Source organism: Meleagris gallopavo, chromosome Z (genome assembly GCF_905368555.1).
Source record: "Meleagris gallopavo chromosome Z, MGAL_WU_HG_1.1, whole genome shotgun sequence".
NCBI lineage: Eukaryota > Metazoa > Chordata > Aves > Galliformes > Phasianidae > Meleagris > Meleagris gallopavo.
Window position 1 is genome coordinate 54,047,566 of NC_139435.1, and position 24,837 is coordinate 54,072,402.

A 24,837-nucleotide genomic window follows, 5' to 3' on the forward strand; every position below is an offset into this window, starting at 1 on the left:
GAGCCAAGACGGAGAACACAGGGGAAAGGCCTTGCAGGCGGGCTGCGAGGCAAAGAACGGAGGCAGAGCGCCCAGTCCGCAACTCAGAGCCGGGGAGAGAGCCGCACCCGCTGGCGGAGCTCGCGGCTCCCAGCCGTGCCCGGGGCCATGCGGGGGCTTGAGGGTCGCGAGGCCCCGCGGGAGCGGCCCGACCCTCCCCGCCGCCTGTGCCCGGGCCAGCGGTGGCCACGCCCCGTAGCGCGCGCCAATGGGTGTGGGAGCTTATTTGCATATTTGCATATTGGCGGGGACTTAAGGGGCCAGGAGGGAGCAGCGGCCGCGGCAGTAAGTCAGGGCGGTTTGCCTACAGGTTCCAAAGGGAGCTGTTGCTGCGGGTTTGTCCCGGAGCGACTCAGTTCTTCGTGTTTTTGTTTTGTTTTTTTTCCTCTCTCTTTCTCCTTACTTTACAGTCGTGTAAAGTTTTAAAAGTTGTATATTCTTTTTTTTGTTGTTTGTTTGTTTGCTAACCCCTCACACTAAAACTTTTCCGCCGCAGCACAGCGCATGGAGAGAGGACGCGAGATGGGGAAAACGGCGCTGCTGGCCGTGCTCTGCCTCTGTGTGCACGGGGCCGCCGGCTTAGATCCCGGTGAGTGCCAGTGGGGCGCGGGGCGGGGGCGGTTCCCGGCGGAGCCGGAACGTGCACGGGGCGGGGCAGGGCGGAGAGCAGCAGGGGCGTGTGGGGCTCCGTCTTCTCCTTGGATGCTCTGGGGCGTGGGTGGTGAGGAGAGCTCTGTGGGGCTGTAGCTCCCTGTCCTGCTGGTTAGTGGAGTGGGGTTGGGGAAGAAACGGGGGGACTCGCATCCCGTTAGGGAAGTTCTGGAGCGGCTTTGCGGTTTAGGCGTTTGGGATCTGCTTGGATTTTTTTGTTTGTTTGTTTGTTTTTACCCAGAGAGAGGTGGATTCTAAGAGTCCTTTGCTAGAGGCGGGCGGGCCCAGCCGTAGCATTACGGTTGGCATCTCGAGCCCTGTCTTGAGACCCGGCTTGCCAGGGCTCCCAGTCTGCGGTGTGTAAGACAAGGCTGAATGTCATCAGTGTCCTAATAATGCATTTGGGCAGCAGTTAGTGCCATTAACGTAACAAAATCCACTAGGAAAAAATGTTAACAGCGGAGTGGATGTCTCCAATATGTATTGACACACACCTGTAATATCTACATTTTTGTGTAGGCAGTCTGCAGGATAGAGAAAGTAGCACGTGTGCCTGTTGACTACTGGGTGTTTCCTGATATTCTTTAGTTAATGCACAACATGATTGCAGCTTTAGCAACCAACGAGTCTGATTTTGTTACACTACAACTCTTCAAATTTATGTTAGTGGTGCTGTGTCATGGTATTACTACCTTAGACATTGTATGGCAGACAAGTGCATCCTTTAATAGTCCACATACTTAAAAGTTTCCCAAAACTGCTGGGTGAAGCTTAAGAGTAGCATATAAGCTGTTGCTTTTTCACTGCAGATGCCTTTATCTCCACAGTGTATGAGGACACTGGAGGGAACTGCTCACAAGAAAGAGGATGGGGTGCTAGGGCACAGCCAGAAGAATGTATTCTCATTTTGACTCCAGTTTTGTACCATTAAAGGCAATCAAAAGCGGTTTTCATCGCAGTACCCAAGTTTCATATGCTAAAATAACTCTTCCCAGAGCAGACTTTCATCCCTCTAGGAACTGATTTGTCATAGACTTAATGGTTGCATTATTTCTCCATAGGAACAAACAATATGAAAACAGATTGTGTGGTTGTCCTAAAATTGTGTGTCACTTTCTTTGACACCATGGTAAAAAGATGTTTAGGAACCATGGAAAATACATGATGCAGCCTGCCGGGAATCTAGAGTATTTAATAAACAACATGGAAAAAGATACTGTAGGTGAAGATAACATTGGTGTTCCAGGAAAAGATAATACATTGCTCGGAGCACGTGCTGATCTCTATTTTTACCAGTGTAAATCAGGAGTCAGGGATTACACCATTTTTTAATGCTGTTGTGCGATGTGAGCTGTTGGCTTTTGCTGTGGCCATGTTTGGGGAAGAGCTGCCATGGCAGCTGTGGTGTGTCCTCTGCAGAATAAATGCCCTTCTGAGATGGCTTAGAGCTGAGGATCTTGTGCATCACCACGTGCTGTGGGCATACCATGAGTGGTTGAACTCCTCAGGAGGTTCACTGGAACGTCTTTGTCAGGAAGCACTTGTATGCTGTGGCTTTCACATGCATTCTTTCCTCCATATTACTGTACAGTCTGGCAGTGATTGTGTTTTATTGTCTTGGGCTAATTCCAGATATCCCAGAGGAGCTGATGGATGGCAGGATCTTTGCTGCTGGATTGAGTTTCAAGCCTCCCAGCTGCAGCTGAGTAAGCATCCATTTGGTAGGGAGCTCCTCGGTGAGCTGCAGCACCCACGTGCACAGTGCAGCAGCCGCAGCCTGCCCTCACACTGCCAATCTGCAGGGCTGGGCCACCTGGGCTCTGTGCTGTCCAGAGGTGCTCTCCTTCCTCTGGGAAGTGAGGGGGGAACTTAACCTCAGGGCTCTGCTGTCTGGAAAGCTGGAACTTCTTTTGCAGTAAGGTTTAACTGTAACCTTACTGAAGGGAAAGGTTTTGTCAGATTACAGCGCGGTAGTCTGCTTGCAGTTTATAGTGTAGATCTGGTGAAGCAATCATGTTTCCTGTTGTATAGCCTTTTAATTACAGCTGACCATCAGTTTGCCTCAGAGCTCTCTTAGGAGTTCAGTGTAACTGGTGGATGTTTTGTCCTAATGCTGGTTATCACCGGGAGGATGAGTTACTCTGTTTAACTCCAATGGGTTATGTAAATGTTTAATGTTATGTGCAGATGTTTGCCTCTATGTGTGTGGACTTGTGTTTGCACAGGCTAGCAGTATAACTTCTGATGATCTTTGCACCTAGCTAATAGTATTCCAATTTCTGTGTACGTAATGCCAGGATATTGTTTACTAAAGATTCCCGTTTAAGATGTATTGGAGTTACACTGATTCTTGCACATGTAGTATTACTGTATTTGGCATCCTGCACCTGATGCTGGCTGTTTAAGTTTTGATTCATATTCCAGATGCCTTCATTTCTTCAAAATTCACTATCTTCACCCATCAGACAATTGATGGTTTCCTGTGTTCAAAACAATTGCCAGGCTGTTGTTGGCTTCTCATGAAGGAAATTTGAATTTGGATCTCTTATTAGTGAGTAAACCTGTGTTTATATTGAGTCAGAATGTTTAACTCTGTGGGATGCTTTCAGAGTTGACAGTAGTCATGAACTGAATGGAGTTTAACAAATTGCAAGGCCAAGTCAGTGAAATGAGATTTAACCAAAAAAATGAGATTACTGACTTCTAGCTGTTTTTCTGCACTTCTGAGTTCTAAAATATCCTTTGTACCTTGATGTAGACAGCAGCTTTTTTACAAGATGAAAACAGATTTTTGTAAGGGAAAGTTTAAGAAAAGTATTGGAGTAGGTTAAAATGGAGTTTGGCAGCATTGCTGTAAATGAAGCCAGCTTCACTCTTAAACTGGTGGCTTAATTCTTAATTTTGCTCCCTTTCCAGTTCCCTAAAGAGTTAAATAACCCTTTCTGGGCATTGCTGTAGGCATGTGGTCAGTAAGGTGACCTGAAACCTTCATTTTGTAATGGGGGCTTGTTTTTGTCACTGTGCACCTGGAAGTTCTTGCAACACAGCGCTTGCCTTTATACCCCTGCTGAACCAAGCCTGAGAAAGTGTGATTTCTAGCAAAAGCATAGATTTGTTTCATCTACTAATTTTAACCTCCAGCTCTGTTCCTCATCGATGCCTCATCTAGAAATAGAGTTGCAGTCTCATCCCAAAAATGACTTCAATATTTCAGTAAGAATACACATAGATTTTTTCATCTAACTTCTACCATCTACATTATGTAAAACTTTGATGCAAATTCAATTAAATTCCTGTCCACCTGTCAGAAAAATGAGGAAGGCTCTTCATTTCGGATTTTCTTTGGTTTAACTAACTCAAGTTGAAACACATCATTAACAAACCTGTGGTATGTGTGGTTGTCTGTCTCTGCATTTCTTTGGCTTTGTGTAAGACTGCAGGGATGAGATCTGCTGTCACAATGTTTGACCAACTCAGATAGGATGTGATTAAAGAGATTTCCTTTTCTTGTTGATTTAAAGCAAGGTTGGTGATTTGGTGACAAAAGTCCATGTATGACAGTTTGGTTCTTAGTCTTTTAATATGAGTGAGTTGTACTTTGAAGTACAAAAATTGAAATAGCAAATGCTTGCTTTCCAGAGTAATCTGCTTTGTAGCCATGACTTTAAATTATTTCAGTATTTATTGAGGTCAGTATGCACTGTAAGTGTGTATCTGTTATTATGTACATGCCTCTGTTTCTAAAATTTAATACACCATAGGTGGGAAATGAGGCAGTGCTGCAACATCTGCAGAATGAGGAACAGGGTGATCTTGTTCTGATACCCAAACAGAATTTGCAGTGCCAAACTTGGGCATCTCTCGAGGATGGCTTCTGATTAGTGTCATTGAGAAGTCAGTAACAAACTCAACAACACGCACTTGCCTCATCCAGATGGTATCTTGCTGCTTGGATTTGAACATGTGTGAATGCTGCACACCATTATATTTCTTCTGAGCAGAACGGATGCTGCAGTAATTTCTGACTTTCTAAATCCTCCCACAACATATCGAGGTGAGGTACATGTTGTGTTGCAAATTTGTTTTCACAGAAGCTTATTTCTAGAAAAGATGCATTCTGAACCTAAGTGCAGATTCTGGCATATGTTTGTAATTGAGAACACACTACACAATGGGATTTGGATTTAATTTGGGTTTTGGTTGATTATCAGATATGTTTAATTCAGAAAGGAAATGATTTCCAAATATGAAGGGAAGCACTATTAACTGGAGAGCAGGTGGACTATTATTATTTGCCTTCCTGTGTGGAACAGGAAGACACATAATTGAAAGTCCTTGCCTTGTTGCCTTAGATTTGGAAGCTGTTCCTGGTCTTTCAGGGTTTTACTAGTTTGCTGCTGAGTGAAAAAGTATAGCTGATATTTAACCAATTAGTCTTCACTTCTTTTTTTTATTTACGATCTCTTTGTTGTGAGAAAATGAAGTTTTGAGTCTGCAGAAACAACTAGAAGTGGACAACTGCTGAGAAAGCCAGCATTTAACTTGATAGATTGCTTGTTTTCTATGGGTGAAGTCTTATCTTCACCATTATATGAATCATTCTGCATATTGGGAGAAAAATGTTTCTCCTGAGCCGCATCCTTTCTTGAGGAGGAAGGGGGCTCACAGTGTAATTATGTGGGATTAGCTGGGCAGCCTAGCACAGCCAAGGTCAAAAGTAAAGCTGAGCTCTGCCTCTGTTCAGCAAGCAGCTCCTGCTAGCTTCTTTGTGCAAGCTTTGCTTTCATCAAGTGTGCAGGAACGCAGGCAGCATTAAGCAGTTGGTTTAGTTGCAGGTGACTGCAGTCTCTCCAAGGCTTGTACATTAGCTGCCAGCCAGTGTGCTGTCTGTGCACCTTGCGCTGCAGGGCTTGGTTAGACTTTGACTTCTGTGGCCCTCCAGGGACAGCAGGACCCTCACAGACTTTGTACAGCTACCCAAGGGCTGAGTGAGGTCAGGCAGGAATCTGCATGCCCTTGAATGAGAAGACCAGAAAACAAATTTTAGAAACAATGATCAGTTTTTCTGCACATTGAGGCACAACTTGATGGAGACAGAGAGATGCACCAGACCTAGGAAGAACTTTTTCTTCAGTGAGCAGAAGTGCTTTGGCATGCCTAGCCTGGGGACCTCACTGTGCTCTGGGACATCTCCTGGTGACTTGGAACCGTGTGTGTGTGTGATCACACGCCAGGAAACAGCACTGAGAAAGATGGAGCTGGCCTGAGTTCAGCTGCACTTGGAAAACATCAATATTTGCTAAAAGCAAGTTGCCAAAGTTTGGCCTGGTTTCAGGAAAGCACTGGGTTTTAAGCCCACAGTTAATGACAGGTAATGCCATGGTAAAGAAGTGATATTTGTGATGAGGTTAGAAGATGTGCTGTTAAAATATGTGATAGTATGATGAGAAACTTGCTGCTCTCCTGCATGTACTGTGATTCCTAAAAGGAATTTATGCCTGTTGGACAGCTGGGCAGGTTCTCATTGCTTTAGCAGTGGTTTTGGAGAATGAGCGATTTTTCACCCTTTGGTTTCCCTTCTACATGGAGCTGAGGGAAATGAAAACAGCATGTTCCATTTCTTGCCTGTTCCTAATCTCTCTCCAGCTTCATAGACTATGACTTCTGTTTGTCCTAATACTTCTAAACCACTGCTCTGTGTTTATTATGATCTTGCCCAGTAGAAGCTGAGATGAATTTTGAGGGGATTGAGAGCAAGTTTTCCTTAAGAACACCTGCAGAGCCTGATGAGGATGTCTGCTACCTGATTCCTGGGCAGATGGACAGCTTGGCACAGTGCAATTTCAACCATACCAGTAAAACCTTTGTGGTGATCCATGGCTGGACGGTAAGAAGAAAGGGGTGGCATGTCCCTTTTGGTTGCACCCCTGATAATCTGTTAGATGCTTTGGTGTCTATGTGCCACACATAATATCAAGGTCTTCCTTTTGTCTTTTAAATCATCACAACGTAACAGGTGACAGGAATGTATGAAAGCTGGGTCCCAAAGCTGGTGGATGCTCTGTACAAGAGGGAACCTGATTCAAATGTTATAGTTGTGGACTGGCTGGTTCGAGCTCAGCAGCACTACCCAGTGTCTGCTGCTTACACAAAGCTGGTGGGAAAGGATGTTGCTATGTTTATTGACTGGATGGAGGTAAGACATGTAGTCATGTGCATCTCACATACAATCATCGGGGGACACAACAGCAGTGCAACAGTTTTATCTTCATGCCACTGTTGCAGCAGACATAAAGAGTTAATTGTCTCCTTTTGCATAGACTGAGTTAAGCTGTGGCAGACTGTGTTCAACTGGGCTGGTAAAATCCCAGCTTTAATCTAAAGGCTGTCCCTTTGACAAGGCGGCCTTTTGTATTACAGCCCAGAGATTTATTCACCTTGTGGTCTATGGAGGCCTGTGGGTCCACGGAAAATTTCTGAAGGCTCTGTGAAAGGTAGCTTTGAAAGACAGGTTTCTACATATTATATAGCAGCCACCACTTGGAAAACTGTTAGAAATGTGACTTGCCTTTGGGAAATACTTAGGTGATCCAAAAGCTGGGGGGGAAAGAATGGCTGAAAACATTGTCTATGATACAGAGCCTTAGATGTTCTGTCCATAATTCTGCATTTTTCTCTACGTAGATTCTTTTTTTTTTTTTTTTTTGCCTTAAAACAGTAAACTCAAGCAAGCTTATCTAGAGCAAAGTTATGGGGTTTTTTGTTATTTGTGGGTTTTTTTTTTTTTGTTAGTTGTGGCCCGAAGAGAAATTGCAGTTTGTATCAAATATTTTCCTTTGTCATCTGATGCTGTCCTGTTTGATATCAGATTTTAAATGAAGCTTTCCTCTGCAGGAGAAATTCAATTACCCTCTCAACAATGTTCACTTGCTGGGGTACAGTCTGGGTGCTCATGCTGCTGGGATTGCTGGGAGCCTAACCAAGAAGAAGGTGAACAGAATTACTGGTAAGAAAACCTGTGGTCTTCTCTTCGTACTGAAATATTACCAGAATAATTGTTGCTTGTTGGGTGTACTTAGGTTATGCGTTCATTCTACACTGAATCAGAATCTGATATTTTTCTAGCAGAAATGGAAAAGATTTATAAAAGATCAACACAGGGTAGTAGTGAGTGAGAAGCCTTGCTTTGCTTATGTGCAAGAAATGAGTAAGTAGGTGGATTTATTGGCCATGAAGAAACTTGGTTGGGGGAATGGGATTGTAGTTTGCCAAATGTGAGTTCTGAGGAAGATCTCGCAGCTGCAGAACTTCAGGTAGTTGTCTTCATCCAGATGGTCATCCCTTGCAGATGCTGGGATCCTGTTCAGGAGGAGCAGGAGGTCAATCCGCCTGCGGTGGTTGTAGTACCTGCAGAGCTCATTGTTGAGGGAAGCTATACATGCAAGAGGTCCGTGTAAGTTCAAGAGAAGACTAGATAAATGTTCTGAAGAAATCTGCTGTTACTGAAAAATAAGTTGTAACAGGTGGCTCAAATAATTTCAAAAATAATATTGGGAAGAGTTTTTGGAAGGGTAAGGAAGTACACTTATGCTTGATCTGCTCACATGCATTACTTAGATGTCTGGTTTGAGTCATTTTTATAATTTTGGAGGCTGAGTAGTATGCTAGATAAGGTAGTGTGCTGTGGCATGACTGGTTTACAGCCTGGTGCCTGGAGAGTTGAGCTTTTCATTGCCTCAGCACTAATCTCAGTGAGAAATGAAGTGCCACTGTCAGCAAATGGGGCTAAGAAAATCACTTGTCTGGTTTCTTCATTGCCAAGATAGCTTCAGGGCCACATTCAGGGCAGAGCCCAGCTCCCTTCTTCCTAGCATCAAGAGCCCTTTCAGCAAGACCCACTGTCATCTCAGATCCATGGGGATGCTGCAGGGTGGCCTAGGTAGCTGTAGCTTCAGGAAGGACTGATTCCTGAGAGGCAACGGGTTACATCAGGTGGCCAAAGCATTATTTCCTCTACCCTTCCTTCCTCTCAGCCTCCTGTTTTTTTTTTTTTTGTTTCACTGAGGTTGCCAAATCACTCAAACACCAGTGGCCCTTGCAGTTGTCCTTTGGTGTCCAGGATGGACTTTTTCCTGGGAAACAGCATTGCCTTTAAGCACAGGAAATGATGGAATGTAGTCCCTGAATCTTTCACAGCAGTAGGAGGCAGCTCACAGTATGTTCAGCTGATCTAGGTGGGCAGAGCTGGGTGTAGGAAATAGAGCTTTCCCCACAAGACATATATCAGCCATCTCTTAAGTAGTTTGTCTGGATGCAAGAGATGGCACTGTAACAAAAGCTGTTTATGCATGCCTTATGAATAGGAGTTCTTGCTCACTGGCAGAATGGATCTGGTTGTTCTTTTTTTTTTTTTTTTTTTTTCTTTTCCAGCTGCAGCATTACTGACACTATGTTAGAATGTCACTCCCCTTAGGCGTGTGAACAGTGAAACTCTCATTTACATTTCCCAATTTCTCTAGTAGAGAGCAGCAAGATGCTTTCCATACTTCATATACTTCAAATAGAAATTAACAGTTTTTTTGTTTCTCGACAAGAGGGGAAAACACCAAGGAAAATATTTATTAGCATTTCTCTGTCCACTGGAAACACTACAGCTGTGGAGAAGTTACCTGTGCTTCTTTATGTGTTTACATATACCTTATGTTTGAAATAGTGACAGCATGTAGAGGTAGCGTATTTAGTTCTCCTGCCTACATGGTGTTACTTAAATGACTCCACTGTAATGTCTTCAGTGATGCCATATGAGTAGTCCAGCACAACGTGGTACCTAAGTTTGGCATTTTCTGTCATTGCCAGTGTTTTGACAGATGTTCATCTCTGTTATTCCTTGTGGTTTGCAATAAAGGTCTGGATCCTGCTGGTCCCACCTTTGAGTATGCTGATGCCCCTATCCGCCTCTCCCCGGATGATGCTGACTTTGTGGATGTTCTGCACACCTACACTCGAGGCTCTCCAGATCGCAGTATTGGGATTCAGAAACCTGTTGGACACATCGATATTTACCCTAATGGTGGAGGTTTCCAGCCAGGCTGCAACTTGGGGGAAGCTCTCCGCCTGATTGCTGAAAAAGGCTTTTCAGGTGAGGCTGCTCTGAAACAAACAATATAACATCTGAAGGGAGATCTGTATCCATATCGCTGCTTTGGATGACTGAGGTTTACTCCTTTAAGTGCTTTCAAAACTCCTGGTATAAAGCCCAACTAGTATTTCTTGCTTGTTTATGTCACTGCTTTCAGTTTTTTGTGTGTGCATACCTATTCTATATATATATTTTTTTCTTTGAAGATGTGGATCAGCTGGTGAAGTGCTCTCATGAGCGATCCATCCATCTCTTTATTGACTCGCTCCTCTATGAAGAGAAGCCCAGCATGGCCTACCGCTGCAACACAAAAGAGGCCTTTGAGAAGGGCCTCTGCCTAAGCTGCCGGAAGAACCGTTGCAACAACTTGGGTTATAAAGTCAACAGAGTGAGAACAAAGAGAAACACCAAAATGTACTTGAAGACCCGCGCTCAGATGCCCTACAAAGGTAGGTTCTGCAGCTTATTGGTAAGCATTGCTGCTGCTTTTGTTCAGCTGTGAACCAGGGTGGGTGCATAGATTCATTAAGATTGGTAAAGATCATTAAGATAATGAAGTCCAACTATTACCTTATAGCCACTGTGCACACTGAACCATGCTGCAACTGGGTAGTATTGCTGCATTGATGCCTACAGTGAGCAGGGGTCAAGCTTGACTGCATTTAGCTTATCTGCAAGTTAAAGTTCAGGATTAGAAAATAATGTCATTTTATTCAAGATGTGGTAATGGAGTTACAATACAACATGAAGGGTGTTCTGGAAGAAACTTCTAAGTGATAGAATGAAAGGAAGATTTACTCTGCACCCCGGACAGTGACTCAATTTGGAACAACTGAATCTTCTGAATTTTTTCATTATTTTCATCCAGTTGAATTTTTCCTGCTGCTGGGAAAATAATCAGAAGGGCTTAGCCTGATGAGTAATTTATTTAAAGATGTGCAGCCATCAGACTTGTCAGATTCTCATACTGTTTTTGCCAGAAGACCACACCCATGTTAAAATCTCATAGCAGTTCTTGTCTTCCATTACCACTGTGGTAGGCCTGCAATGGACCTTGCAGAAAGAACTGGATGGCATTCAGCTAGCAAAATAACTGCAAGTTGGAGTTTATTTTTTTTTTACTTATTTTCTCTGTAGCTTTGACTGTGCCATGTGGTATGTTTATTGCTGTGTGCATTGTGTGATGAAGCAGCAATCACAAGGACATTCCTGTTTTAGAATATGTTTTAGAACGCTGTTTTAGAATAGCTGCAACAACAGTCTTTTGTTGGCCTTTAAGTCTTAATCTGTGGTGTCAGAAGGCTGAATTCCCTTCGCCAAAACTCCTGTATTAGGAGGACATAGCTCTTTTGCTTCATGTAAAGGGTTGCAAATATTGTACATTATCCTGAATGCCCACAGAGCTTGGTTTAATGATACTTATGTATACCATCATAGGATATGTGCAGGGCTTTTTGTGTATTTGTCACTTGCAGTCTTTTTGGAGCTTGAGAGTTTTCTTTTTTTCATAATGGCTTCTTCTTTTGTGCTCTTCTTCCAGTCTTCCATTATCAGGTCAAGATACATTTCTTTGGAAAGACCAATGTGACCAAGGTAGACCAGCCATTCCTGATTTCTCTGTATGGCACTCTAGATGAGAGTGAGAACATTGCTTTCACACTGTGAGTAGCTACAAAAAACAATTATGCACTGCTTAGTCTGGACTAAATCAGTTAAAAGCCCCTGCTGAAGTACTCAGGGTTCTAGCTCCAGCTCCAGAAACTCATCTTACAGGGTCCCAGAATCTTTATTGTCTTTGATCAAGTAGATGCATTATTCATCCATTGAAAAAACAAAGAGTCTAAGCTCTGTAGACACCATTCCTTATAAGAGATCTGAAACATGGATGTGAGAAGGTCAGACCAGTAAGAATTTTTGTGGTGTGGATTTTTTTTTCCCCATTTCCTTTTTGAATCTTTGTAATGTTCCACCTGTGTTAAAGCCCCTTCCAAACTAGACTGTGACCTAGAATTAATTGTTAGATGTCCTCAAGGTGGAAGCTGAGGGAGATATGTTTCCAAAGCTCTGCTAAGAAGCATAAATCAGTGCTTACATGCTCTGTATGTGGGCTGGAAGGGAATGGGGCTGGGAAGCACCAAAGTGTGTTTTCTTGACAAGGAAATGCTTTACCAAAACTGTTCCTTGCTGGTTCTTGTCTAACAAACCCCTGAGAAACACCAGCAATGGAGAAGGTATCTCTTGCACGGTTATCTGCCCCAGGATTTTTTCTAGCTTCCAGCAGAAACTTTTCCAAGTGTTTCTGCAAAATCATCAGGTGTCTTTATCTTGTTCCATTCACTGGAATTATGGTGGACAGTTTTCTTTCTCCCCCTCTTAAGTACAAGAGGCCTTGGTTTTATTTTCTCCTCAAGTTTTCTGTCCTTTAGATTAGAAAGCTACTATCCTTCCAATTTTTCCGTAGCTTTCTTAAGACTTTTAGCCTTTCTGGCTCTTAAGATTTCTTCAATAATTTTTTTTTCTTTTTCTCTGATTCCTTACAGGCCTGAAGTCTCTTCTAACAAGACCTTCTCCTTCCTGATCTACACAGAAGTGGACATTGGTGACCTGCTTATGCTAAAGCTGCAGTGGGAGAAAGATACCTTCTTCAGCTGGTCAGACTGGTGGACTCCATTTGCATTCACCATCCAGAGAGTCAGAGTGAAGTCAGGCGAAACTCAGAAAAAGTAACTTGCTTTGGTTGCCTTGAATTGTACTTGCCAATGTTTCCTTATTCCTGTTATCTCATAGGGCGGGACAAAACATGGAAAACAGTTGCAAATGAGTGCAGCACTGATAATCAGGACTCTTGCAGCGGCAAACCTGCATTTATTTCAGCCAGATTCAGCTGTTTTCTTCCACTAGGATCTGCAGTCTGTAATTTCACTCCCACAGGATTCATTTGCATCCCTGTGTTCACTTGCCTCAGATTGCTTACAATATGCAAGAGAGGATCTCCATGAGTGAGCTGCTCTGATCATGTTTGCAGTTCCTTTCCTCCTTTCATTTGCTGGACATTTGTACAGGTTTTCTTTCAAAGATGGAGATTTTGGAAAGGTTTCTAAAAAGTGCATTTGCTTGGTAGATAATAAGTTGGGTTTTCTTGGAAGTTGGGGTTAGCTGAGTGGCTGGGTGGGAGCTTAAACACATAAACATTGCAGGATGTTGCTAATACATGAATGCTAAAACAGCACTTAGTTGAATCAGTACTGCTTTCACCTGAATCTTTTGGAGTATTTAGATTCATTAGATGTGAGATGTTAGCAAAAAATATATCTGGAACAGAGAATACGCATATCATGTGTAGTATCATGAATAGTACGTTACTCCTTTAAATAAACAAGGCTGTCCCTTTATCAAAAAGCAGTTATCAGAACAGAACTGAACAAATACAGGGGTTGGGAAAGTACTGATAAATGGAAAAGCAACTGCTTAGGTTTGCTGGAATTGGCAACCGACTCAGTGCAAATATTGAAGGAAGTAAGGCTTTCTTCCAAGATCATTAACCTGGAGAAAAAGTCATATGACTGTAGTAAATAAAGAAGATATAAAGAGTTGTGGTAGAGCCTCTGGTCTCTTAGCCAAAAGATTTTTATGCAGAAGACTAATGAAACTTAGGCTGTTGTTTGAAGTCTGTATCTGATGTGTTTTCCTAGTTTTTCTTGCATTAATACTCTTTGAGAATTCTTTTCTAACAATCTTCTGCCAGTGATCCTCACAGGTTGGTAAAGTAGTAGTACCCACACGGTAGTGTGAATGCTGCTGTTTGGTGTACTGTTTCTACAATTAAAATAGGATGATCTGAATGTCCAGTATTTCTTTCACAGGGTGGTATTCTGTTCTCGAGATGGCAGCTCACGTCTTGGTAAAGGAGAAGAGGCAGCAATATTTGTGAAGTGCCTTGAGCAGCCTGTCAGCAGGAAGAGGGGAGGGTAAGAGTGAGCATTATTGTCTTAAGGCTGTGGGAGGATTTCATACAACTTTCAAGATTTGGCCGATTTCTGCACTCATCTAAAAAATTCAGAAGCATCCCAGCTCAATCTAACCTGAGGCAGCTTTGGGCAGCTTAAAACCCCCAACTGTCATTCTCTACTGACCATCTCCTTGTGCGGCTGTTAGCACTTCTGCAAAGCAAGTGCAAGTCACTATCTCTCACACTCTCACAGCAGCCAAAGGGGATTTACAGACCAAGTGCTCAGAGGAAAGCTTTGCTCTATCTTAAGATGTCTGAGATTCACCACTAATGCAGGGATGTCCAGGCACCTGCACTCAGTCAGTATTGAGCCCTTTCATCTCACAAGCCAGTTGCAGATCTGGAGGCTGCTACAGAGCAAAGCAGACACATGCAAGTGCATTTTTCTTTTTTGATTAGTAACTTTTCTGACCTAGATTAAACTTTCAGCTTTGAGGCCAATTTTATTTGGACTTCATCCATTAAAGTTTGAACTGAAGAAGTGGTTATATTTATTTTAGTGCAGTTGCTTTGAGTGAAAGGTCTCATGGGGACATTTGTAGACTGAGATCTGAAGCACATGTGTGGATCTTCACTCCAGGGCAATGACCTGGTGAGCCCTTGAGAGAGGTGTGTCTTTGTCACACACTTGTAAAATCCAGCAGTGACCAAGAAAAGCCCAAACACAACTCTCCTTCTAAGTAGTAGTTTTAAAACTAAGCCTCAATAAGACAAATGAAATAAGCACCTCATGTCCTCCTCTTTAACAAATCTGTATTTTATTTTATTTTTCTTTCCACAGTGCCAAGAAAGCCTCTAAAGAAAATTCTGCACATGAGTCTGCTTAAAAAGTGGCAAGAATGAGAATTTCCACACTGGGGAGGAGGAGAGAGCCTGTTCATCCCTGTGAAGTGGATGTTCAGATCGGAATGTATAGAAATATTTATCTACTGCTGGCTTTTTTGCCTGCTCTATCTAGCTGTATTAGGAAGCTTCTTGTAAGGAAGTCTCAGCATACAAAGTTACTAACCATAAAGTTACATTATCTGAATAGTTAAAAACAAAGAAACCCCTGCAACAACTTGCCAAAAGCTTGAGTGTTAGGAAGGAATAAGTAATTTTGCTTAATCGTGGTGCCTTGTGACAGTTTCTTGATGTCAGCTCCTCTTTAGCAGTTTTGTAGTATTTATTGAAAAGACACAAAGCTTCTGAACCTGGTCTCTTTTTGGTGTTTTTTTTGTTTTCAATTTTTACTTTTTAAGAAATCTTCTGGAACTACAGATCTTTTTTCTTTCTTTCTTTTTGTTGTTGTTGTTCTCCTGGCCTTGCTAACTGAATTTTCAGACAGTTCAGCGGCTAGAATTCATTGTCTTCAAGTGTGTGTTTGGCAATTGAGTAGTTTTCTCATGGAAAAAACGCCCTTGTGTGTAAAGCTATAACAGAGATGTCAGGGACTGGTTCAATATGGGGATGAATCTTCTGGGTTGTGTTTATGAATGTGATTTACTGGGTGTAGATGCCAATGCTTCTTAGCAATAATTATAATGTGTTAAGATATGTAATCCCATGCAGCTTATCCCGGAATAAATAGCAATAGGAGAAGACAGCAATACCAGTGTCCTCTGCAGACATTCAACTTTTTGTTCATGCTTTCATCCCTCAAGAATGGCATCATCTAACTTCCATCACTAAGAAACTGCAATGGAATTAAGCTACAAAGAAATGCAGAGAATGGATACATATATATATTTACCACTTACTTGCATCCGAGATACCAAAACTAAGAGCATCAATGCTGTTTAAGACTGAATGTCAGTCGCTCAGCTGAGTGGCAGCTGTATACAGTCTTTGGTGCAACTGAAACCAGTTGACAGGTGACAAATATACTCCTGCTTCCATGTGCTGGAATTGGGACTTCCAATGACCAGCCCCTGCTGCTTGGCTGTGATAGAATGGTACATACTAGGAGTTGCTTGGTGTTTTGATCTGAGGTGGAATTCAGCAGGGAACAGGAGCTGTGACATTTAAAGGAACCTGATTTTTGTGATGCACAAAAATGAATGCTCTGAAAAACACTTGAATTAGACACGCTGTGAGATACCAAAAATAGATGTATTGAAGGCTTTTTGCTTTTCCTTTCTTTAAGCAATGCAAAGTTTTTCTTATGCTTGGAAAAAAAAACAATATCTTTTAGCTTTCTAGGCAATAAACAAAAAACTGGAGAGGCAGAAGAGTTTGACGGTAGGCATTTGGAGAAGTGTAATGTGAGGTACTGGTGCTGGTTTTCAGTCTTTGCCCACGTGTGCAAGACAAAATGTGGAAGTGGTGATCCTTCAAGATCCTATATTTGATACAAAACCAACAGAAATACATGTATGTGCACAGTTGTTTTCTTCCTAGCCATGGCTGCTAGTGTATATGGGGATAAAAGTTTTAACAGTGCAATACGTTGGAATATTAATAACTCCAAAACTGGTTACATTTGATTTCCTCACTATGGCGGAGATAGGATGAGTCATTGAGGGTGGGGCTGAGTATTGAGCCACTGCTTTTGAAGCCTCTAAAAATAAATACAATGACATATTCCTTCTAGACTTCACATTCTGTTGCAGTTTTCTCTTTAAGAGTGAAAATTCTCTGGAAATAAAATGTGTGTAAACAGATGTGCCTTTAATATAGGATCTAATACAAACACATTCAGAACTGGGATTCAAAATAATGAAGGTTCTTTTACATGGGGACACATGATTTAGCCTTGAATGTTATTTATTAGCTGTAAATACCATATTTATGTGTTTAAAGGTAGTTTGTATATATTGCTAAAGTTGCATAGAGTCTTTACATTTATACAGTTGTGTGGTATTCAGCCTGTATATAGCTTACAGAAAGATTTTTATTAACAAACCACTTACATTGCATTATTTCCTGTGTGGTTAATAAGCTCTTAAAAAAAGAAAGCTCCTCAGTTTTGTACAAAATGGAGACCTGTGGTTTTAATAAAACTCTCAAACTGATGCCAAACTCACTAGTTTCATTTTGATGAATTAGACTACTGTATGTCCTTATATGAAGTCCATAGCCTTTTACTTGGATTCTAAGATAAGAAGATGGGGATAATTTTTTTTTAATACAAGTTCAGATTTTTTTTTTTGCTTTTTTTTTTTTGCTTTTTTTTTTTTGCTTTTTTTTTTTTGCTTTTTTTTTTTGCTTTTTTTTTTTTGCTTTTTTTTTTTTGCTTTTTTTTTTTTTTTTTTTGCATTTTTATACTCACTTTTCCCAGGAGATAGCCTCACAAGTCAAGATACTGAAGAATCTCTGCGTGTCTGTGGGTGTTGCTCACAAGTAAAGCAGTGAGGCAGCTGGAGTTCGAGGTTTCCAAGTTTCATGCCATTCTAAAACACTCTTTAGTTTAAAAAAAAAATATATATATATATATATATATATAATATATATTATATATATATATATATATATATATATATATATATATATATTTATAGTATATATATAAGTATATATGTATATATATATTTTTGTGTGGAAACAAAAAGCTGGACTATGTTTCTGCACTTCCCTGTACCTGAATGGAAATGTGCTGTGCTTTTCATGCTTCTGACCCTGGGCCTACAGGAGGCAGTGCTGATCCCTAACACCACCACTTTCCAAAGAGAATAATAGTGAAAAATTATTTTGGCACGCACTCGTGCCCAGCTAAGATCAGGACTGTTTATAACCAGAGCAATTTTACTTGTGTGGGCTCCAGCAACCACAATTACCCTGTGATGCAAAGTGGGGTTGTGACAAGGCTCTTTGGAGGGGAGCAGTAGAATTGTGGGGGGTCATAGAAACCTGCATATGTGGGACATTATTAAGAGTAATTAGAGAGCCCCCAACTTGATTTCAAACAGCTCTGCACCAGGAGTAGAATTTGCTCCTACTGTAAGCAGAGGGTAAGTATGTCATGGAAAAGGGATGGGTACAAAGGTGAAGAATGAATAGGAAAAAGGAAGTGGGAATACAGAAGTACCCTGGGAAAAGGAAAGAGAGAGAGAACACAGGCAAGGGAAGAACCCAAATGCAGCAGGGGAATGAATGGGAGTGCTTTAAGGGCATTAGCTCCCATGTGTCAGATGCTAGGTTAAGGGACTGAAAGGATTCTTTATAAGTCAGGCCTGTATATAATATATATGTATGTATATATATGTGTGTGTGTGTATATATACACACACACACACATACTGCTTCATCTGCAGTAATAGCATGGTAGTATTCTTTTAACGCCAACAATAATATCACTAAGCACGTTAATAGATAAAGCAGATAATTTGTTTTCTGTGGAGGAACAGGAACCCCCGGATGCTTGCAGCTGTGCTTGGCAGTATAACTCTAGAATTCTGCTCTGTGATGCCCAGCTGCATCAGAGAAGGTGATGGTCTTTGGGGTTATTGCTGCTCATGGCAGTGAGTACAGCCTTTGGAGGGAGTTATGTGGGACAGATGAGCACAATCTCACCAGTTAGTGCCATGAACAAACAGAAAAAGCCATACTAGCCTGGAAAGAAACGGTGACAAAAAAAAATTTCAGTTAATGCACCTACAAGGCTAAGAGGTTCTGACTAAAGCCTAGAATTTAATCCTACATACTTAATTTTGAGGAATTTTTGGAATCCAACAATGAATGTGCTGTCTGTTGGAGTCTCCATGCTTAGTTAGCAGTGTGGCAGATAGTTGCTTTTTCTCCTGTGCCAAAGCACCACGTTATTCAGTGGTGTCTGGAATGTGCATGTGCTGTCATGTCAATGAGTGCACAGTTTAAAAAGTAGATTGCAGGGTGTAAGGCTTCCTGAATTGCAGCTTACCATCTCAAGTCATAGAATCACAACAGAATGGCTTGGATTGACTGGGCCCTTAAAGTTCTTGCAGTCCTAATTCCCTGCTGTGGGCAGGGCTGCCTCCCACCATCTGAGGCTGCCCAGGGCCCAGCCAACCTGGCCTTGAGCACCTCCAGGGATGTGGCACCACGGCTTCTATAGGCAGCTGTGCCAGGGCCTCACTGCCCTCTGAGTAGTGAATTTTCTAACATCTAACCTAAATCTCCACTCTATCAGTTTAAAGCCATTCCATTTTTCCTATCTCTATCATACTGCGTAAGAAGTTGGTCTCCCTCTTGCTCATATGCTCTGTTTCGGTACTGGAAGGCTGTAGTGAGGTCTTCCTGGAGCCTTTTCCAAGCTGAACAAATCCAGCTCCCTCCACCTTTCTTCGTAGGAGAGGTGCTCCAGCCTTCTGAGCATCTTCATGGCCTCCTCTGGACCCGCTCCAACAGCTCCGATTCCTTCTTGTGCTGATGGCACGGATCTGGATGCAGCACTCCAGGCATGAGGAGCAGAGAGGGACAATCCCTTCCTTCTCCCTGCTTCTACCCCTCTGTTGAAGCAGTGTGTCAAGATACTGTTGGCTTTTTGGGCTGCAAGCACACACTGCTGGCTCATGCACAGCTTTTCACACACCACAACTTGTAAATCCAAGAAGAGTTCCTCTAAGAGTTCCTCTATAATGCTCTTGAGAGAGCGCTCAACTAATCCATCAGTGAAAAAGATACTCCTTTTTCCACATTTATGAAATGCATGGTTGATCCTGGATTTCTATGAGCTTTGACATCATGGAGGCATGTGTAAATGATCAACATATTTTTTATCCATTACAAACTATAATACAAGCTATGGGATACACTTTTCTCCTTCCAGGCAATTGTGTAGCTGCTTTTTTTTTTTAATGTGTTGTGAATGAAACATCAGAAACTTGCTGCTTTGGATGAGCAAGACATTGCAAATGTGTTGTTTCTAGAGTTGAAGTAGAACAGAAATAGGCATTGAAATCAATTTTTCAATAAAAGAGAAGAATTAAAGTAGCTCTAGTATTTTCCTTTTTGCTAGCAATAAGGCAGCTATTAGTGCAGTGCTGTCCATCTTCTGAACAAACACAGAAAAATCAAAATCTACATGTCCAAAGGGACCAACTGAACTGCCACTAAATCATCATGCAGGAAGTCAATTAACAGTTTCTCTTGCTGTCCCTTTCCAGAAAAGTCTAATGGCCAGATGTCATTTATAGCAGGTCTGGAAAGTCACCAGTTTGTGCATAAACAAATAAAGGGATTAGCATTCTCTGGTGAAGGAGAACAAGGAAATGAGAAAAGGAAGGGAAGGGAACCATTTGGCAGAACATCCCATGTAGAGTTTGACTCAACAATGCCTCTACATCCGTATGTGGTGCTATCTCTGCTCAGCAATGCTCAGGATGCTTTCCTAAATCGTTTCAAGCTAGCTCAGCTAGAACAATGCATCAACATAAGAAAAGCAGATGCTAAACAGGACCCACTTTGGGTGTAGCAGGTGTTAGCATGTGGGTGCTGTGTATGTCCAATGATGTAATCTCCTAGCCATTCATGTCAGATAAACACAGTGTTCTTCATTGCAGAGCCTTCCCGTGGGAAGTAACCCAATATGGTTTGACCTGGCTCTTGCCAATGACTGTGGAGAGTTTCTGTTGTTCATCACCCCACCGTGTCAAAGCACCTGGTAAACAGTGAGATAGGCTGGCTGGCCGTGTGTCTGTCCTCAAAAGCGCCAGGAAGTAAGGACAAGTCTTCTGTTGCTCCACCTACCAGAGCCTTTTTTAAACACACAATTAGGTTTAAACCTAGAATACTCCAAGTAATGAAACAAGGACACTCCTAAACAGAAAGTACTGCCAGTGTCAGCCTTGCTTCTTCATATGTAGAAGCACTTTGTGGAAATTAGGAGCAGCAGGAACAGATTCTGATGCAAGAACAGGTTGAAAGAAGGGTAAAAATGGCCACACTTTTTTTCAAAAGAAGTATTAGAAGGAAAAAAAAAAAAAAAAAAAAAAAAAGATTCAAAAGAAAGGTTTCCTTGTTGCTGCTGTCAGATACTTGGGCTTTGTTGAAGCCCTTGTTTCTGTTGCATAGCATAGCATGTTTTGGGGCTTCTTCCTGTAGCCTGACGGGCTGCTGCTATACAAAGCTCCCTTAATTCTTGGGATTAAAAACCTCTTCCATGGTTGATGCTGGATCTGAGGAGAGGGCTACCAGCTCTGTGCTTCTGATGAAGATGCTGACTGCCCTTATAGCGTGAAGCCTGATTCAACTCCCACAGTCTGGGAAAAATCTTTTTTTTCTGACTCAGAATCACACACAGAATCACAGAATGGCTTAGGTTGGAAGAGACCTCAAGGATCATGAACCTCCAACCTCCTCCATCACAGGCAGGGCCACCAACCTCCCCATTTGATACTAGATCAGGCTGCTCAGGGCCCCATCCAATCTGACCTTGAACACCTTCAGTGATGGGCATCCATAACCTCTCTGGACAGCCTGTTCCAGCACCTTAACACTCTTATAGTAAAGAACTTGACTCCATGGGCTCTTGTGCGCATATCTAACACCTGGAGTGATACCCTAGTTTTAAAATGAAATAGCAGCTCAAATTTTCCTGCCTTTGGTCCTTTCAAGGTGGCTACCAAAATGAGTATACATAATGTTGGGCCATGCTCTGCTTCAGTGATAGGTGAAATACCAGCTCTGGTTGACTTCCCACAGATATTCTCAGCATCTCTTGGTCTATACAGCCTTGAAAATTAATGGGATACTCGAAAAAAACAGCATAATTGCAGTGCTGCAAGCAGCACTAAATTGAAAAATAAATAAATGCATAAATGAGATAGAAAAAAAAACTGGTACATAATATCCCACTTAACATCTAGGAGCTCTTGCAGAAGGGCATGAGAGACTTAGAAGATGCCAAGCAAACCCCACAATTTACCTTGAACTCCTTGTTGGCAAGTCAGACATTCCCATAAGGAACAGAAGCCTTCTCAGGGATGCTGTCATTTCACTCCAGCTCTTTGCTCTGTGTTCCCAGACGTGATCACAGTGATTTTTAAATTCCTTACTGCTGTCAAGCTGCAGAATAAGATGTAGTATAGCTGGAGCATGTGGTTTCCTGATCTGAACCTACCAGGTGGCTTGTCTAAAGTCTAAATTTTGGAGCGTTGTCTTACATGACAGTGTCCATTTTGAGAGTAATAACAGAATGAAAAAGAAAAGGAAAAAAAGAAAACAACACAGAAAAAAGAAAGACCAAAAGTACCCAAGAAGAGATAAAAGAGAAGGAATCTTTGGTGTTGCAGCAGGCTGTACTATACTGCACTGTGAAATCAGTGAAATTAGCCATGCTAAAACTAATACAGCAAAGCTGTTTAGCATACCATAGATTTTAAATACACATTCTCCTGACATCAAGAAAATAGAAGCGTGCGCCTGAGGTTAAGTACACAATTAAGTGCTTTACTGTGCTTTATTGTGTTATCTCTACTAAAAACACTTTTAATCCATAAAAACAAATCCTAAAGAAGGGTGATAATGATATATCAAGACCCATAACAGAAAAATAACCAGATTATAGAACAAAGAGCAAGATATAAATAAAGGTTGAAAAGTAGAAGTACATATTCAGCTCGTTAGTTACTAAGGAAGAGGAATAAATTAAGAGGAAGAGTAAAAGTAAAGAAGAGTTCTGCCTTAGCACATTATTCCACCCAGAACACCCACCCACATATTCTTGAATGTAATTGAGCTATTATTTATATATGACTAATTTTTCCCCCCTTTTTAAATATATTTATAACCAGACACAAAATTAAGCCAAAATTTCTTGTTTATCTTTGCAAAATTTTGCCCTTTGCTTAGAAAGGTTTTCAGTACAAGGGTAAAAAGTAGATTTTAATCTCTCTGATTTTATTTTTGAGGCCTTACACAGGAGTCACAGAACAGACAGTGCAACAGAAACACTGCTTCCAGTATCAGTCCTCATTTCATTTGGGGATCAAAGAACAATGATGGAGAAAGTAACCTCTAAGCAAATACAAACACCGTGGCTGATTCAAGACCTTCAAGTTACTTTCTGTTTTTTCACCCCCCTTTTTCTTTACAGAGCTCTGTTCGTATGTCTTGCTGTAGTTCTTTGGTTTCCCTTTAATGTCAGTGAATTTAGAAACCATGGGCAGAAATCAGAGAAATGCTTAGGAACATTCTTTTTACAGTAACTTCAATCCCTTACTCAATGCATGTTGATCTAAATTTAGAGTGAAAAAACAATGGTATTTTTCTGGCTGGATGTTTTTTAATTGAAATTTAGGCATCTAATTGCACTTAAAGTTGTGCCATTTCTCTCCTTCTGCATTTGGAAGCATCATTTTGAATATGCATGGGGAGGCATAGAAAGAGAGTAGGTCCCTCCTGCATATGACTTGTTTGGGGCAGCTTTTCCAGTGTTCCTTCATAAGCAGCCCTCACTGAGGCATTTACATTACTCATCTGCAGGATTTGCCATGTTTTTTTTTGTTTTCAGCCATTCTCTGACAGAATTGCCATCTTGTTAGCTGGTAATATAATAGTAAAATTGTGTTTAAGACTTTTTTCTCGGGCATCTTAAGGTAGCAATAACTGCAGTTATGTTTAATTCCAGACAAAGTACAGCCAAGTTGCCAAAGAGTTCTGGAAAGCACCAATGACTAAGTCTCTCTGACCTTCTCCCTAAACTTGCAGTAGGTAGATGCTGAATCTTGTTCTTCATTTCTCCTTTCATTTCTCCTTTGACCAAGTTTGCTGAATTCAGCATCCTGCCTTGATATCAGAGCATCTGTACTCCCTGTATTGACCTCTTAGGAGCCCAGTGAACTTGTTTATTATTCTCTGCGAGACTACCTACCTCCAGTCAGCTGGGAGATAAGCCTACATCAGCTAATCCTTTAACAAGGTCTCTGCCACACTCTTTTGCCTTTACCTCCTTACCTACCTTGCTTACATGTCTTTTACCTCCAGCTTCTGGCTTAAGCCAACACGGATAGGCAGAGGAAAACAGAGTACTGAGATAATAAGATAGGTGTTTCCAAGTTCTCTGTGAGTTGGCTACCTGACATAACAGGATAGAAGTGAAATCGTCTCTGTCAACTGCACTATAAGTTCATTTAAGTAAATAGCAGTAGTTTCTCATTTGGACTTTGTGCATTTTGAGGACTATGGACTCTATATCCCATACAGGATATCCTCTCCATGCCTTGTTTCTAAAGTATTAATTGTTGATGTACATGCAATGTTGTTATGAAGGAATACACTTATTTCTATACAGTGTTGTATGTATGTTGCGAGGGGGATTAACTCTTACATGCTAGGCTAGATAGGTGAAAATCCCAGCACATACGTATTTTACATACTTGAGTTTGAGTACTGTGTTGAATATTTCTAGAAATAGAATAATAAAAGATATTAAATCCTTGAAGACAAACATTTTAATCACTGATGTAAGAAGCAGAGTGTTTGCAGAGTGAAAACTGCACTGAGTTCAGGTCTTCCCTGGCACTGTGTCAGGTCAGGATTTGTAATATTATATAAAACAATGGTGAATGGAATTCAGTTGTTTGTGGAAGACATGCTTCAAGAGTTAGAAAAAGGATCTGAGAAAGATCCATTAAGTATGTAAGAAACAGTCTGACTGCCAGAGAAGAGGATTAACAGCCTGCTCCTTACAGGCCAAACTTGGTCTACGGTGCATGTGGTCCTAACAAAACTTCAGTTAGTATATCAAGGCAGTGAAGAACCATCACACCAAAGCAGGAAAGATCCCTAACTCTCATCGCCTGGCAAATGTATTCCATGAACAAGTGACCTGTTTGACCTGTGGGAAACCTACTGGCACTCAAGATGTTGCAACTTTGGAAAAAGTGATACATAGCTCTCTGCCTTAAGGAAAGTCATCTGTGATGTAACAGTAGCTGAGCCAGAAAGGAGACAGTGGAAACGAAACATGGAGAATAGGAACATTCCAATAGGATCCAGGACCAAGAGTAAAATAGATCTTTTGATTAAGGACTGTTATAGGAGATCATATCACGTAGCGCTTTCTGTCAGAAAATATTCCTGCTGTCTTTATGAAAGTATG

At 41.5% G+C, this 24,837-nt stretch overlaps 1 protein-coding gene across 2 annotated transcripts; it reads left to right on the top strand.

Moving 5' to 3' along the window:
- The first annotated feature begins 297 nt into the window (after window positions 1-297).
- LPL (lipoprotein lipase) lies at window positions 298-16,831 on the top strand. Of its 2 annotated transcripts, XM_085213123.1 has the most exons (11): window positions 300-324; window positions 536-628; window positions 6,414-6,577; window positions 6,707-6,886; window positions 7,585-7,696; window positions 9,596-9,829; window positions 10,036-10,278; window positions 11,370-11,490; window positions 12,370-12,552; window positions 13,693-13,797; window positions 14,620-16,831. In XM_085213123.1, the coding sequence occupies exons 2-11, from the start codon at window positions 544-546 to the stop codon at window positions 14,663-14,665; spliced, it is 1,473 nt and encodes a 490-aa protein (XP_085069249.1). In that variant the 5' UTR covers window positions 300-324; window positions 536-543; the 3' UTR covers window positions 14,666-16,831. The 2 variants fall into 2 exon arrangements, with proteins under 2 accessions (XP_019466131.1, XP_085069249.1); XM_019610586.2 differs by having other exon boundaries at window positions 298-628; window positions 6,411-6,577.
- The last annotated feature ends 8,006 nt before the right edge of the window (window positions 16,832-24,837 follow it).